Genomic DNA, 16345 nt, shown 5'->3' with positions numbered 1-16345 from the left:
TTATGAGCCCAAGAGACAGAAAGGACCACATAAACCAGAGACCCCACCAGCCTGAGACCAGAAGAACCAGATGGTGCCCGGCTACAACTAATGGCTGCTCTGACAGGGAACACAACAGAGAACCCCTGAGGAAGCAGGAGAGCAGTGGGATGCATACCTCAGATTCTCGTAAGTCTGACTGAGACTAGAAGGACCCCGGATGTTATGGTCCCCAGACCTCCTATTAGCTAAGAGAGGAACCATACCCAAAGCCAACTCTTCAGACAGGGATTGGGCTGGACTGTGGGATAGAAAATGATACTGGTGAAGAGTGAGCTTCTTGGATCCAGTAGACACATGAGACTATGTGGGCAGCTCCTGTCTGGAAAGGAGATGAGAGGGCAGAGGGGGATCAGAAGCTGGCTGAATTGACACGGAGAATACAGGGTGCAGTGTGGTGTCTCGTTAGGGGAAGAATAGCTAGGAGTATATAGCAAAGTGTATAGAAATTTTTATATGAGAGACCGACTTGATCTGTAAACTTTCATTTAAAGCACAATAAAAAAAAAAGTAGTCACATTTAAAATGAGTTTTGAGCAGAGCTGCTACTACAAGAACCCAACTGGAGATTCAATCCTGGGCTTAATAATAACTGCAAGGGTTGTTTAGTTTTTGTTTTTGTAATGGTTTTCCCTCCTACTGGGAAGAGGTTCACAGGGGAGGTCAACAGAAACATATTAAACCTTACTAAAGGCAGCCAGGATAGTTGTAAAAATCATTGAACAAGGAGGCAGGATACCCAAATTCTAGTTCATTGACTGGCATTAACAAGCTGTCTGACCCTGGCATGTCTTTACGCAGTCTGGGCCTGAGTTTCCCTGCGTGTGAAATGAGGAGGCTGGACTGGATGATTTCCGAGGGCGCATCGTACTCTAACAGCCTGGGTGAGGTGAACATATTTGAGTTTGAGTAGCAGCTGGTGTGTACAGCAGCCCCTAACACTGGACGGGATGCCCTCCAAACGCCTATCCTGCCACCAGCCGCCAGGGCCCCAGGGTGTTTTGAGTTTGTCTGTTTTTAAAATAACAGCTGTATTCAGAAATAATTTCCATACCATAAAATTCACCCATTTAAACTGTACAATTCCATTTTTTTTGTATATTCATAGAGTATTGCAACTGTCAGCAATCAATTTTAGAACATTTTCAACGTCCCAAAAAGAAATCCCTTTCCCAGTATCAGGCACTCCCATTATCACCCTATCTCTCCAGCCCTAGGCAACCACTGATCTATTTTCCGTCTGTAGAGAGTGCCTATTCCGGACACTTTGGGTATATGGAATTATACAGTATGTGGTCTTTTGTGATTGGATCCTTCCTCTTAGCTTAATATTCCAAGGTTTATGCATGTTGTAGCATGTATCAGTACTTCATGTATCTTTTTTGACAGGCTTTATTTTTTAGAACAGTTTTGCTGTTGTGAGTTGCCATTGAGTCAATTCTGACTCACGGCAACCCCATGTGTGCATAGTCGAACTGTGCTCCATAGGGTTTTCAAGGCTATGAGCTTTTGGAAGCAGATTGCAAGGCCTGTCTTCCAAGATGCCTCCATGTGGGTTCGAACCACCAACCTTTCTGCTAGTTGTCAAGCACTTACCTGATTACATCACCCAGGGCCTCCTAGAACAGTTTTAGATTTATAGAAAAATGGAGAAGATAGTACAGAGAGTTCCCATGTAGCCTGCACCTGGTTTCCGCTGTTATTTACATCTTACACTGTAAGATCTTACATTAGTATGGTACATTTGTTACAATTAATGCACCAATATTGGTACATTATTAACTAAATTCTATACTTTATTTCCTTAGTTTTTTTTTTTTTTTAACCAACCCCTGTCCTATGTCATTTCCTTAGTTTTTACCTAATGTTCTTTTTCTGTTCCAGGATCTTATCCTGGCCACCACATTACATTTAGTAGTCAAGTCTCCTTAGGCTATTAGCTGTGAGAGTGTCTCAGACTTTCCTTTTTTTATTATCTTGAGAGTTTTGAGGCTTACTAGTCAGATATATTTTATAGAATGTGCCTCAATTGGAGTTTGATGTTTTCCTCGTGATTAGACAGGGGTTGTGGGTTTGAGGGAGGAAGACCCGAGTGATAAAGTGCCATTCTCAGCACATTATATCAAGGGTACAGACTATCAACGTGACAGAACACTGAACTGTTGATGTTGACCTTGATCATTTGGCTGAGGGAGTGTTCCTCAGATTTTTCCACTGCGAAGTCACTCTTTTCCCCCCATTCCATACTGTACTCTTTGGGAGGCAGTCACTGTGAGCAGCCCATCATTTAAGGAGTGGGGAGTTATGCACCCCTCTTCTTGAGGGTGGAGTGTCTACCTAAGGTATTTGGGGTTCTTCTGCATAGGAGGTTTGTCGCTTCTCTCACATTTGTTTCTTTACTTAGTCATGGATATTTGTTTTAGATTTTGAGATATAATCTAATACTACTTTATTTTGGTGTTCAAATTGTTCCAGCTTTGACCACTGGAGGCTCTTTCAGTCGGCTCCTGTATCCCTTTGACATATCCCCATCACTGCAACCTCCCTCCCTCCCTTCCTTGGTTCCATGGTACTTCCTTACTTGCTGGTACTACAAGATGCTCCAGGCCCATCTTAGATATTTACTGCCCCAGTCTTAGAATCAGCCATTTTTCCAAGGAGTCTCAGTTCCTTTTATTGAAGAATGATATTAGAAACAAAGATCTGTGTGCTAGGTGAGTTCATGGCTATTGGAATGCCTTTGCTTCTAGGCCTTCTCAGCTGATAGCGTAAGGTAATATATGTGTGCATACTAACTCACATATATACTAGTACTTAATTTCTTTTTTATTGCAGAATATTCCATTGTATGAATATACCACATTTTATTTATCCATTCATGGACATTTAGGCTGTTTCTACTTTTTGGCTATTATGAATAATGCTGCTATGAGCATTCACATACTGGCTTTTGTTGGGGGGGTGTTTTCAAATCTCTTGTGTATATACCTAGGTTTTTATAATTGCTGGATCGTATGGTAATTCAATATTTAAACTTTTTGAGCAACTGCCAGACTGTTTTTCAAAGTGGCTTCACTATTTTACAGTCCCACCAGCAGTGTATGAGGGTTCCCATTTCTCCACGTTCTCACCAACACTTGTTACTATCCATCTTTTTACTATAGCCGTCCTCGTGTGTGTGAAGCAGTATCTCACTGTAGTTCTGATTTTCATTCCCTGATGTCTAATGATGTTGAGCATCTTTTCATGTGCTTATTGGCCATTTGTATATTTTCTTTGGAGATATGTCTATTCAAGACATTGGCCCATTTGTAAAATTGGGTTGTCTTTCTTTTTATTATTGATTTGTAAGAGTTCTTTATTATAGTCTAAATAGAAGTCCCATATCAGATATACGATTGGCACGTATTTTCTCCCACTCTTTGTGTTTCTTTTCACTTTCTTGATGATGTCCTTTGAAGCACATGAGTTTTTAAATTTGATGAAATCCATTTTATTTTTTCTTTTGTTGTGTATGCTTTCAGTGTCATATGTTTGTTACTTTTCATTTATTTATTTTGCCTTCTTTCTGTATCAAGAACTGGCCTTAGCAATGAGAAAGCTACTCGTGATGGTAGGAAGTATAGAACCTGATCAGAGAGCACTAACTTCTCCCGGGAAGGTCAACATGGGCTGCTAAGAGCAATGATAATAATAGCGAACAGGCTGCACAGCAACTGTGTGTCAGACATCATGCCATTTAATCTTCACAACCAACCAAACAGACATTGTTGTTCCCACTTGACATCTGAAGAAATATGAGGCTTACAATGTGTGATGTCCTCAAGAGCCAAGAGATGGAGCCGAGATTGAAAATTCAGTCTTGATTTCCAAGGGTTTGCACTGATCCCATCGGCCTCAGTGGAAAGCCTCCCCTTGTATCCTTTTTCGAAGATTTATTTCTCTCTGCTCTAATTATACAATACCCCCGGGGGTCGCCAACATACAGTAAACACTCCACATATATTTTTGAGAACCTCCTATGGGCTAGGCATTGTGCTGACTACTGGTCAATAAATCAGACATAGCCTTTGCCCTCGTGAAACCTACAGGCTAGGGGGGAGATGGAAAATAGGTAGAATCACACAAAGAAACGTAAAATGAACACTGGGACCAGCGCTTTGAAGAGGTACACAGTCCTATGACAGATTACAACAAGGAGATCTGTCCGCTTCTGAAGGAGGGCATCCTGGAAGTCTTCCCGGAAGAGGTGATGTTTGAACTGAGATCTGCAGGAGGACACTGGACTATTTAAGAGCTCTCAGGAAAGAACATTCCAGGCAAAGGGATTAGTACAAAAGCCCTGGGGCATGATAGAAACCATGCATGTATGGTGCTAGTAGATTTTATTAATTGTTAGGAAATTTGCACTTGATGTGTGGATTTTGGGAAATCACCTAAACGCAAAACTAAAACCTGCACTGTGCATGATAATCATTATTTGAAACCATCACGGGACTTGGAAGTTTATTTAGATACGAAACTTGCAGGGGCTGTGATTGATTCATTTCACAAACTTTTCTCAAAGGAATCCTGCCTGGGGTCAAGGGAGGGAGGAGAGGTGAAAGAAGCTGAGCCCAGAGAGGTGGGCAGGAGCTGGGTCGGGCTTTGGGGGAGTTGGGATATTTCCCAAAGAGCAATCAAAAGAAAGCCACCAGAAGGTATTAAGTAGGGAAGTGACAATCACAGCATTTCGGTTTGCAAAGTGGAGTGAGCGCTCTGGGGAGAATGGCTCGGTGAGGGGCAGGGTGGAAGCAGGAAGAACAGGTGGGAGGCTGTGGCCCTGGCCCAGCAAGAAATGACCGTGGCGATAGGGAGGAGGGACATGCACGTTGAGTTCCGTTCAGTTGGTGGGTGCGCGCCTCACGCCTCCTCTGGGCTCATCCAGGTGCCTGGTCTGGGGCCCAACCCCGGGGGCTTGCTCTCCGCCCCCCTCCCAAGAGGGCTGCAAGGGTTGCTGGGCCCCTGCGTTTCTGGGCCTCTTTCTGGTTCCTCAGTGGCCCCTGCTCCCCGCAGCCCAGGCTGTTCAGCTTGGCTCTCAAGGAGGTCTTTTTCTCCAGTGAGTGGGTCTGAAGAATGACCGACCTGCTCACTAATCTGATCCCGCTCCTGCTTACTGAGGAGGGGACGTGGCAGGGGGTTGCTCTGGTGTTCCTCCCGCTTGTGTTAACTGCAGGCCCAGACCAGGAGAAAAGCTAGAGGATTACTGCTCCTGGAGCTCCCCGCCCCCTCCCGGCCCCAACACAACTGAAGGCAAAGCCGGAACACACTTCTGTATTGGTGATAGGGAGAGAATATATTTTAAACCTGCCTTTTCGGGTGATAACAGGAATCCAATCCCATTAGAGAAAATTGGAAAGTACGTGGAAATATAAGGAAGACTAGCCAGAATTCAAAATATCACCCTGCATTTTTTGCATATCCTTCCTGACCTATCTTAAAAAAAAAAAAATCTACTTCTTTTTAAATAGTCAGCTTTTCCTGTGTCATTAAAACCTCTCGGTCTCCATGATTTTAATATCTGCAAATTAGTCTTTTTTCAACATTATCTTACTTGACCTTTTCCCACTTGTTGGGCGTTTGAGTTGTTCGTAACTTTCTACCATTAGAAGGAAGGATGTGAACATCTTTGTTTATGAAGCTGTGCCTGCATTTTGGGCGTGCTCCTCGCGTCCCCATATAGCTTTCTAGAAGAGGGATTAATGAGGGAAGTTGCATAGACGGAGGACAGCAAAGCAAATCTCTATGTAGTCTACTTCTCACCAAAAGGCAGCTCTGCTCCAGTCGGGGGGAGCTAAAAGATGGGCCAGCGTTTTCCCTTCGGTCGGGTCCTGGTATTTCCCACAACACATGGCCACTCGCCACGCGGCAGCTACTTGGGGTCTCCGCGTCAGGAGTTACCTCTGTTCTCTGGAGATCCCGCCGGATTAATGGCTTGAGAGGCAGCTGGGGTAGTGATGTCCCCCGTTTCTCTCTTCGTTTTGTGGTGGAGCTGAAAGAGCACTCCCCGGCCTTGGAGGCCGGTTCCGCTCGGCCGCCAGGGAACCAGCTCTGCGACCTTGAGTACCGTCATTTCTCCTTTCCCGGCTGTTTCCTCATATGTAAAACAACCAGCCAGAAGAGGCGGGAGAGCTGGGGTGGGACCAGATTTGTTATTGTTGTTGTTTAAGCAGCAGAACCCTCATTTCACATTCAACCTAACCAGATCCCAGACCTAGAAAACAGCTTAAGGCGCCGTTGTCCCGGTAGGAGTGTCAGGAGGGGGCGTGGGGGGGGCTCCCGTTTGAAAGCTCGGGCCTAGGGAATCGAAGTTTCATTTCAGTTCAATTCGATTCTCTTCCCTACTGGTGAAGTTAAACAAACAAAACTTTCATCTGTATTTAAATCCTCCAAATGTGCTGATTGAGGAAATCTTTTTTTCTTAAAGGCAATTTGGAAATCAGACAAAGTGCAGCACAAAAGCTTGATGTTTAGAGATGGAGTGAGCAGACGTGAGACACGCTGAAAGGGTGACCCTGACACTTTTAAGGAGGCAGCGTCACAATGGACTCTTGGAAAGAAGCCGTGTCCGTTTATTCCGGTTTGCACTACCCCCTCAGGGCCCGGCAGTTGCTGGTTTGAACCCTCCGTGGCCTAGAGTCCTTTCAGACCAAACCTGAGTCCGCGATTGCTAGCAACCGGAAACCCAGAGTAACCTAGAAGAGGTATTTTATTGAGACCCCAACATTGCGAAGGATTGAATGGGGGGGTGTATATGACAAGTCTCCTTCCGCCCCGGGACTCTGGGTCCCCCGGGGGTGGGGCTCACCGGCCTGGCAGCCCTTGTATTGGCTCCAATCACAGCAGCCAGGGTGGAAGCAGCTGCCGGTGGCCCAGGGATGGGGAGCGAGGAGGGCGTGCTGCGGAGAGGAGCCCCAGGCACTGGGTCTGTAAATCGCCCCTGGTCGCTTTCCCCCTGCGGCACCGTCGGGAGTGGGGAGTGGGGTGCGGGGTGCGGGGTGGGGGGGCGCTGCATTCCCATGGAGACCCGACCTTCTTGGAGAGGCCGTGTGGGTTCTGCCGCCGGGATCTGCAGTGATGTGTAAAAGCGGACCGGACCCCCAAGGCAGCAGAATCTCCCGCCCCTCCCCCGAGGCCCGCCCGGGCCCAGCCCGCAGGTGGAAGACTGGCCCACACAAAGAAAGCCGCCGGCAATGTGGAATTCGTCCCAATTTAGGGGAGAATCTGTCGTCCAGGGTCAGGAGTGGACGAGGATCAAAACCCCGCACCAGGCCAATCTTATTGGAAAGGCCGAGTTTAGTGATTCTGGGATAGCGAGGTAACAGGATTAGCCGGATTAAGGAAATCACCTCAAACAGCTGAGGAGAGGGTAAAAATACACTGCTTCTATTTGTTTTCTTCCTAGGCCCCAAAGAGATACGCTGGGGCCGTGTGGCTGGGCGCGAAAGGAAGGGCCCTTGGCGGGGGGGGGGGGGGGGAGGGGGCGGGGAGACAGAGCAAGGCTCCAGGGTCAGGGACTGGGCGAAAGTGGGAGATAACAAAAGTAGAGAGCGGGCTCCAGGTTCTGAAAACACGAAGTAAACCGACTGGGTTGACACGTTAAAAAAGAAAACAGCATGGGAGCAGTTTCAGATCTTTGGAAATCTAAGGTGTGCTTCTTAAAACCGGACCTCCCATCGTTTCAGCTACCAGGGTTGCAATGGATTTCTTTCCGGCTATGTTGTTTAGGGAGCCCTGGAACCATTTTTAATAGGACAATTCAGACCTTCCCAAGGGTTTTCGTTTTGTAAATACTTCAGCTCCATTTCACTGTCTTCCCGCCCCAGTACACAGAAGGTGCCCCTTTTAGGGCCGCTTCCGCGGCCGCCGTCTTCCCCTCCCCGCCCCGTGCGCCTGCTGCAGCAGCCACCCGTTCAGGAGACGCTCACCGCAATCAACAAGTGTGCAGCTGCGGCAAGGGCTCCACTCTGCGAGTGTGTGCCCGTTCCCGGAGACCCTCCTCTGCAAGACAACTCACTTTCTCCTCCGAGTTTCCGTTGGGAAGAGCGGCAGCTGATGTGTTTTGGGTAACCAGAAGTTAAAAAGAAAAAAAAAAAGTTCGATGGCTCTCGCCTCCCCTTGGGCCGCTTCCCGCCTTGGGTTATAAACTCAGGTCCCCGGTTATGAAAGCGGGTGCTGACCACCTCCCCAACCCGCACCTAGTTCCAGGGCCGCGAAATTAGCAGGACTCCATCATGTTGGTTATAAAATTTATTGATCTCTCATTTAGGAATTCAGAGTAAAATCTTTAAAAACCTGACACAAAATAGCCCCCTCCCCACTACCCAAACGAAATCTGAACACATTGGCTTCTTGCGCGACGAAATAGCAAACAGATCACGGCAAAATCACCAGCTCAACAACCTAAATGCGGACTGGACAGAAGCTGCCCCGCAATACGGGGCGAGGAGGCGGGGGACACACGCACACCTGGCTATAAATTAACAGTGGCCTTCGCTGCGGAGCCGCTCGCGCGGCCAGCCTCGGGAACCCACCGCGACCACGGAGGCGGTGCGACCAGGGGAGGGGCGGCGCCGTCCCCGGGCCTGCCTCGCCCCAGCCCGTCCCTCCCACTCACTCACTCCTCTGCTAACAGCAAACTATCAAGACATTTTCAAATGCAACAGAAAGACCCCCGCCCCGGGAGGGGGAGGGAGTTGCTGTTTCTTGGCAATTATCACAGCGATCCCAGCCTACAAAGGAAGGAGGGCAACGGCAGGGCGGGCGACTTCTAGAAAGCCCCGTGGCCGCTGCCCCCGACTTCTCTTGGCTTTTGTACAAAACCCGACAGCTACAGCCAAACTTTCGGTCCTCGCCGACATCAGTACAAGGCAACAGTCCCAGGCAAGCAAAGCTAAACACAAGGCGAGCCGCCCGGGGGTGCGGGCGGGCGGGCGTGCGGGCCGCGCGCTCAAATGTGGGTCAGCGGCACGGTGCCGTTGACCGTAGTCCCGGCGCCCTGGTAGTGCTGGTGCACGCTGTGCAGGCGGCCGCCGGGCAGCTGTGAGGAGGCGTCGGCCGCGTCCCCGCCGGGCGGCAGGTACATACTGATCATGTCGCGCAGGTCGCCGAGACACGCGCGCTGCGAGTGCGACGCAATGGCGGGCGGCGGCGAGCTGGGCTCCGTCTTCACCACCGTGCCCATGGGGCCCAGGCTCATGGCTGCGGCGGCAGCGGCGGCGGCGGCTGCGGTGGCTGCGGCCGGCTGCTGCCCGTAGGCGGCAGCGGCGGCGGCGGCCGAGGGCGCCATGGCCCCGTAGCCGGAGGCAGCAGCGGCGGCGGCGGCGGCGGCGTTCATGTAGCTCTGGGCGCCGGGCGGCATCATGGGGGTGTACTGCAGGCTGGCCATGTCGTAGCGATGCATCTGCGGCAGCGCGGGCGGCGGCGGCTGGCTGCTCATGCCTGGGGGCTGCGCATAGCCCAGCTGCTCCTGCACAAGCGAGTACGCGCCGTTGGCCCAGCCGTTCACGTGCGCGTACGTGTCCAGGCGCTGGCCCACGCCCACCGGGCCGCCGGCTGCGGCGGCTGCGGCCGCGGCCGCGGCGGCGGCGGCGGCGGCGCCGTGGGGCAGCAGGCCGCCAGGCAGCGAGTACTTGTCCTTCTTGAGCAGAGTCTTGGTCTTGCGGCGCGGCCGGTACTTGTAGTCCGGGTACTCCTTCATATGCACCGCGCGCAGCCTCTTAGCCTCGTCGATGAATGGCCGCTTCTCGGCGTCCGTGAGCAGCTTCCAGTCGGCGCCCAGGCGCTTGCTGATCTCCGAGTTGTGCATCTTGGGGTTCTCCAGGGCCATTTTGCGCCGTTGTCCACGGGACCACACCATGAAGGCGTTCATGGGCCGCTTCACGCGATCCTGGTCGGTGCCGCCGCCGTTCGCGCCACTGCCGCCGCCTGCGTTCATGACGACGCCGCCTGCGTTCACGCCACTCTTGCCGGCTCCTCCCGGGGCCGCGGGGCCACCTGCGCCCGTCGCGGGAGTGGGTGGCCCCACGGGGCTCTTGAGCTCAGTCTCCAGTAGGCCGTACATGGCCGGGGCAGGGAGAAGGTGCGCCAGCGTGGCGGGAGGAGAAGGCGCTCCCGGGGCGGGAGCAGCCACGGTGAAAAGGACCGGGGGCTCCGTCGGAGGGGCGGTCGGGGGCCGGAGGGCCGGCCGGAAGGGTAGGCTTGCAGAAGTGCCTCGCGCCAAGCTGGCGGGTTCCCGCACCTGACGCGTTGGTTGGAGCTGGTCACCTCGGCTGCCTGGCTACTGGGCGCTTGCCGGGTCCCTTATATACCTGCTCATCCCCGGGGATTGGGGCTTGGTCCGCCTCTCGCCATGGGGGGCCCTGGTGATTGACAGCCTAGCAGTGACGCGCCCTGGCCAATCACCACTGAGCCCCCGGACGGCCCGGCTGGAAAAAAAGTTCGGGGAGCCCTTTCGTTCACCCCCACGCCTCTCTTGGGCCGGTGACGTCCGAGAGTTATTCAGGAGGCGGGAGTGCGGGAGTCCCGCTCAGAGACCGCCAATTAGGGGCTCGGAAAGTTTGAAAGAACGAAACTGGAGGAGGTGCCAGGTTGGGGGGGGCACAAGCTGGACTACTGGGGGCGGCTTGGGGGCCGCGGGGCCCCAGCGGGGCCAGAAGAGAACTTTGCTGACCTGTTAGGGCCGAGCGGCGCCCTGTTCCGGACCAGCCCGCAGAGCTTCTCGCGGTCTGCGCCGCAGTCCACCGGCCGGGTCTGTTGCCAGCGCTAGGGACACCGGACACCGCCGGGCCGCCAGCTCCCGAGGCGGGTTCAGGGTCGCAGGGCGCAGCGGAGGTGCTCCGGCTGCGGCTCTGAGAAGCCCCCTCTTCCCCGGAGTCAGCCGCCGGCCGCCCGGGCCCTCCTCTGGGACGTGGCCGGCCAGCGCGCCCAGGCCAGAGCGGGGGTTAGGGGCCGGGCCGCGCGCGGGGGCTCACTGGGCGGTGGACTGGCGAGCGGTCCGCGAACACAGGGGCCTTTCTGACGGCCGCTGTCGAGGCCGGCGGAGGCGTTCGCACGCGGGGGTGGGGGGGTGCTGAGCAGGCCCCGGCTCTCTGGCTCTCGGTCCCCCTCTTAGCGGCCCCTTTTTGTCTCTGTTCTCTGGCCATTTCGGTTTTTCCAGTCCGATGCCCCCGAGGGGGAGGGTCGGGCCCCTTGGAAAATCCGTTTTCATGGCAACACGGAGCCTCTCCGAGTGAAAGAAAAGTTTCTTGGAGGGGGGGCGGTGGCCGGAGCTGAGCCGGGGCCGTCCTCCCGGCGGACCGCCGGGCCCCTCCGCTGGCTGCGCACCTGCCTGGACCCGGCCGGCCGCCTCCCGCGGGAGTAGGCTCCACTAACCGATGCCGTCCTTCTCCTTGTTTTCCAGCCTTCGTGACCCGGGCGCCAAGGCTCAGAGCCGGACACTCACCAGGATGTCGGGTTGTCTGTCAAAGACGAGCGGCGCGGGAACCCGGACTGCCGGAAGAGGGAATCCGACAATTGCTGCCGCCAGCCAGAGCGAGTGGCACAGGCTTTGAAACTCCTGGAGGCGGCGGGTGGGAAGGCGAAGCCAGTCAGGCAGAAGTGGCCGAGACCGAAATAAAGTGTCCGCGCGATGTGGGGCCTCGGTCCCCCAGCCCCGTGGCAAGGTGGGGAACAAAAAGGAAAGCGTAAATCCTAAGTGTGACATAAAAAAATTCCAGGCTTCTACTTCCTTAGCGTTCATGTCAGACCAGGCGACCCCGGGACGCCTGCACGCCAGGTACTCCCCTCTTTCTCTCCTGCACGAATGAAAAAGTGCTCCGCCGTGGTGGTTTGGGGCGCAGAGCAGGCCAGCCCCCACTCCAACGGGTAACGGGCAGAGCACTGGCATTAAAAATCCAGCTCCTGGCCGGCATCACTTTCTGTGAGTTCGGGGTTCCCAAACCTGGTCCAGGCGCCGGCGTCCCTGCCCCCCCCCCCACTTTTGGGTGACACCTCGTCTATGTTCTTTTGCCCATCTGGATAGAAGGGACGCAAATGTCCGCAGCCGAGGACTGCGATCAATTGGATGGGGGTCTGGATTTAGGATTGAAAGTAAACTACTTGAAAGGGTTCTGTGTATGTGTATATGTGTGTGTGTGTGAGTGTGTGTGCGTGTGCGTGCGCGCGCTGGGAGGAGTGTGCACAACACTTATCGCGAACACAGGCTGCATAGCATGTCTCAGAAAATAGAATGATTTGGCATCCCCCACCTTTACCTGGTTTCTGGGAAAACTGGCTGACACAGTTTCCTAGGCAAACCCACCTTCCCCGAAAGGCACCTGTGTGCAGTAGCCCCTGCCCTCGCTGCCTTGCCTGGTTGCCCACCCCCCCCCCTCCCCGAGCTGTTGCTAGGTGAAGCGCCTTTTAGCAAACTACCCAACCGACGCACGGCCTGGCGTCCAGTAGCCTGACAGATGTCAGGATTCTTTCCAAGTTTTTGGACCCAAATAAGCCATTGTGGTGACAGCGCTCTGGGCTGCATATTTCCCAGGGCAAGGATGCGGCGCTGGGCCCTCGCTTCTCAGGCGCCAGGGTATCTGGGGGAACTAGTCACTGCCCCCAACTGTTTATCATTTGATCACTCTTACCCACTGCGCGCGGCTTAGGTGAGCGCCTTTTCACATTACATCCTCCTGCCAGATTTACAGCAGTTTTGCGTTAGGATCAGACACTCTCGCTCACCCTTCCGGCCGCCCGCCGAGGCGATGATTCAACCGGTCTCCGTGACTGGTGACTCTGGGGTGGTCTGCATGGCCCCAAGTAAGAGCCAAGCCGAAATTTCTTTCGGAACACTTCCCAGGAAACTTTCTGAGCCCAAGCTACCTGTTCAATAGAGTAGCCTTTGAGAACGTGAGGAGATGGGGAGCGGGGAGAAGGGCTGGAAGGAAACACGTACTCTGACCCACCATCCGTGTAGGCTCTGGCAACAGCCAAGCGGCGCGACCTCTGCTCAGGAACAGTAGAAATGTCGTGGCCGGTACCACGGCCCGAGGTGCAACGGCTCTGACTGGGGCTGCGGGAAGACAAGACCCGGCAGACACCCGGCACCCTGCGAGGAACACAGAGGGACGCAGCGGGACCAAGGCCCGGTCCTTTCCCACCTCGCCCTGCAGCTCTCTCACCCGCCCTAAGGGGCCTCTCAGAGTCCGTGGGCGGTGCAGAGCAGAGCCGGGTGCCAGGAGACCCCCGCCCTCCCCAGAGGCTCCGGCTCCCTCCGCCTGGGGCTGGGCCCCTGGCTTCTAGGACCTAGGGCGCGGCAACAGCGCCGCTTGTCGGCTTCGGGGAGAAACTTCACCCGGAGGCGCCCCTGCCCTCCCTCCTGGGCTAGCCCCGACCCTCTGACGCACGGAGACTGCTGGCTTAGCCTCAGGGCAGAAATGGTGTTCGTTCCTAGACGGTCGGTAATTGCACAAGCCCGGGGTAGCCTGGCCGGATCCGGGTGCGGAGGGCGCACCGGCTCTGCCTTCGGGTTGTGAGCCTGGGCGGAATCCGTTCTCCCACAGGCCGCGTCTCTACCAGGTACCCTCTTGACAGTTGTGCCTTAGAACTACTGGAAACCAGAGCAGGAGGGAGCGGTGCCAACCCGCGCTGGCGGCACGCTTTGATTTCTCCTAGGCACCTGCGCCCCGGGGACCTTTCTCAGGCGCCCGGCCCCGTTGAGATCCCAAGCTCTTAGAAGAGCGGCCCTCTGCGTGCTAAGTGGGACGGGGCGGGTGCGTGTGGTATCGCCTCTGGGGAGAGGGCGGCATTTGGGCTCGCCTTTTTTTTTTAGGGTCGTGGAGAAAACCCTGGTGGTGTAGTGGTTACGTGCTACGGCTGCTAACCAAAAGGTCGGCAGTTCGAATCCACTAGGCGACCTCTGGAAACTCTATGGGGTAGTTCTACTCTGTCCTATAGGGTCGCTATGAGTCAGAATCAACTCGAGAGCGATGGGTTTGGTTTTGGTTTTTAGGGCCTTAGAGGCCTGACAAGAGGGCCGGCCTCGGTGGCCTTCGGGCCGTGGCCAAGCGCTGCCTTTAAGGTTTCTCAAGTGTGCAGAGCCGAGCCCAGTGCACGGTCTGGTTTTGAGGATGGGAGAACGAATTACTCTGGTGACCCCCGGAGACGCTTTGCTTTCCAGTCGAAAAAGTTTTCCTATCTAAAGGCCGTCTTTCCCATTTCTTCCTTGAGAACATCCCCTGACTCTTCACTCTGGCTCCTAGCCAAAAAGATTGTGTGTTTAGGCCAACAAATCGAGAAATCAGTGGCTTGGGGGCTATTGTAGCACCATCTCTTGTTAAAAAAAAAAAAAAAAGGTCGGAAAGGTCACCAGCAACACAGCGGGGTGGAAAAGGCTGCACCTTCCAGTTTCCCTCCCCCTCAACCAGCTGGTTCCCCAGCTTCCAATGGCAGCACTCGTTCTTACAGGTCTGGGAAGGAGCTAAGGATCGGCGGCTGCAGGTTGCAAACAAAATACTCTAGTTGATGCTCTCTCAAGAAAGGTTGCTAGGAGCTGAGAGGTGGGTCGTGACATGGTCCTCGAGATCCCAAAGACTGTATTCTATCGCACTTTGATGTAGCTCATTTGGGGGTGGGGGATGTAATTTTAAAAGCGATTTTCCAAATTCGATTCACTTGGTCAGCTGAGCTGTACTTGGTAGATACCCTGGGAGTCCCCGCGGCCCACACCTTGGCGCTCAGTTGCAAAGATCCCTTCCACCCACAGGGTCAAACCAAACCCATTGCCATTAAGATGTTAATGACCCTATTCTGGCGGTGCAGAGAAGGGCTGTGAGGCTTGCGCCGGCCAGAAACGACAAGGAATTGGATAACCTTTGCCTTCAGCTCTTCTTTGCCGACCTCACAACCCAAACACAGCCATCTCCCCGGGGGGAGGGAGGCTCTGCCCAGTCCCACTTCCAGAGGGCCTTCCGGGTCACAGCCTCTTTGCCTCCCTCCCCTTCGCCTCCCTTTCCCTCGCCTCCGTTTCCTCCCCCAGCCCCGCACCTCTCAGCTTTCCAGGCCGCCATCCCGCACCCCTGCGGAGCGGCCTCCCAGAAGCCGGCACCCTGTGGTCAGAGCTGCCCTCCCACTGAGCCTGTCGCCTGAGCCACTTCCTTCAGTGGCTGCAAGGCACGGCCCTCGCTTCTACAGCGTTAGTGAAACCTGCAGGAAGCAGGACGAGGTAAAGAATCTTAAACTCGTTATCAGTACACATTGTCGTTGAGCTATTCCACGTCTGCATAATTCCACAGCTAATTCATACAGCGGGGGGCGCAGGGCCGTCCGGCCTGGCAGCGTTCTCCAGGGAATGGTGCCTGGAAAACTACTGGGCCTCTGGCACCTCCAGTGGGACCAGGCCCGCCCACAGGCCCCGACGACAAGGGGCGCTGGAGGGTGGGATGGGGGTGCGGAGAGCATCCTGGGAGTGGAGAACAGTTGACATTTCCAGGCAGCTTATAGCTGTTCTTTTTTCCTCCCTTTTTTTTTTTTTCCACGACATGCTCTATTGATCCTTTCCCTTTTCTTTTAAGAGAGCCGTGGCATTCGATGCGCGGAATTACTCTGTCCTAAAAAAAAAAAAAAGAATTTTTTTTTTTTTTAACTCTCTTTGTGGCCGTTCTTTCTTTCCATGTTACTAATGCTTTGTCGTACACCTACTATGTGCTGGGCTGGGCGCCTGGTACGGACCGGAGGCCTCCAGAGGGTCGGGATGGAGGGCGAGGATATCTTCTCCGAGAGCTCCCCGCGTCCCCCCAGCCGGTCTCCCAGAAGTCGGGGAGGCGTGAGGACCGGGCGCGGACGGGGAGGGCACGCCCCGGCCCGCATCGCCCCGCGGACGCCCCTGCGTGTTCCCAGAGAGCCGGGCAGCGCACGCGAAAGCGCTCGCGCGCCGGGAGCCCCACTGCGGTGAGCACCGCGCCGCCGTCTGGGCGCCCGGGCAGCTGCGCGCGACGGAAGCAGGCAGAGGACGCGGCCCCACAGCCGCCAGGGCGCCTCTGCTTGCCGAGTGTGGAGGCTGCCGACCCTCAGACGGACCCATTGCTGCGCGGGCCGGCGGCCAGACGGCGCGACCAGGTTAGCTCTGTGGGACTGCCCGGCCGCGCGAGTGGTTTGGGGGCTTAGGCCGCCGTCACCCCAATTCCATTTCTCCGCGATGCGTCGCGGGGTTAGGACCCTGAGGCTTTGCTAATGTGATGTTTGTATAATTAACACCGTGTCCCCCGGATTTCTGTACATATTTCCTCCC

General features: G+C 54.6%; 1 protein-coding gene across 1 annotated transcript; it reads right to left on the bottom strand.

The window, feature by feature from the left end:
- Positions 1-9028: 9028 nt before the first annotated feature.
- SOX3 (SRY-box transcription factor 3) lies at positions 9029-11222 on the bottom strand. The gene is made up of 3 exons (XM_049873027.1): positions 11052-11222; positions 10783-10842; positions 9029-10318 (listed from the first exon to the last, which is right to left on the bottom strand). The coding sequence occupies exons 1-3, from the start codon at positions 11220-11222 to the stop codon at positions 9029-9031; spliced, it is 1521 nt and encodes a 506-aa protein (XP_049728984.1).
- Between the last annotated feature and the right edge of the window lie 5123 nt (positions 11223-16345).

This window comes from Elephas maximus, chromosome X (assembly GCF_024166365.1).
Source record: "Elephas maximus indicus isolate mEleMax1 chromosome X, mEleMax1 primary haplotype, whole genome shotgun sequence".
NCBI lineage: Eukaryota > Metazoa > Chordata > Mammalia > Proboscidea > Elephantidae > Elephas > Elephas maximus.
This window is presented reverse-complemented; position numbering and strand designations above follow the sequence as displayed.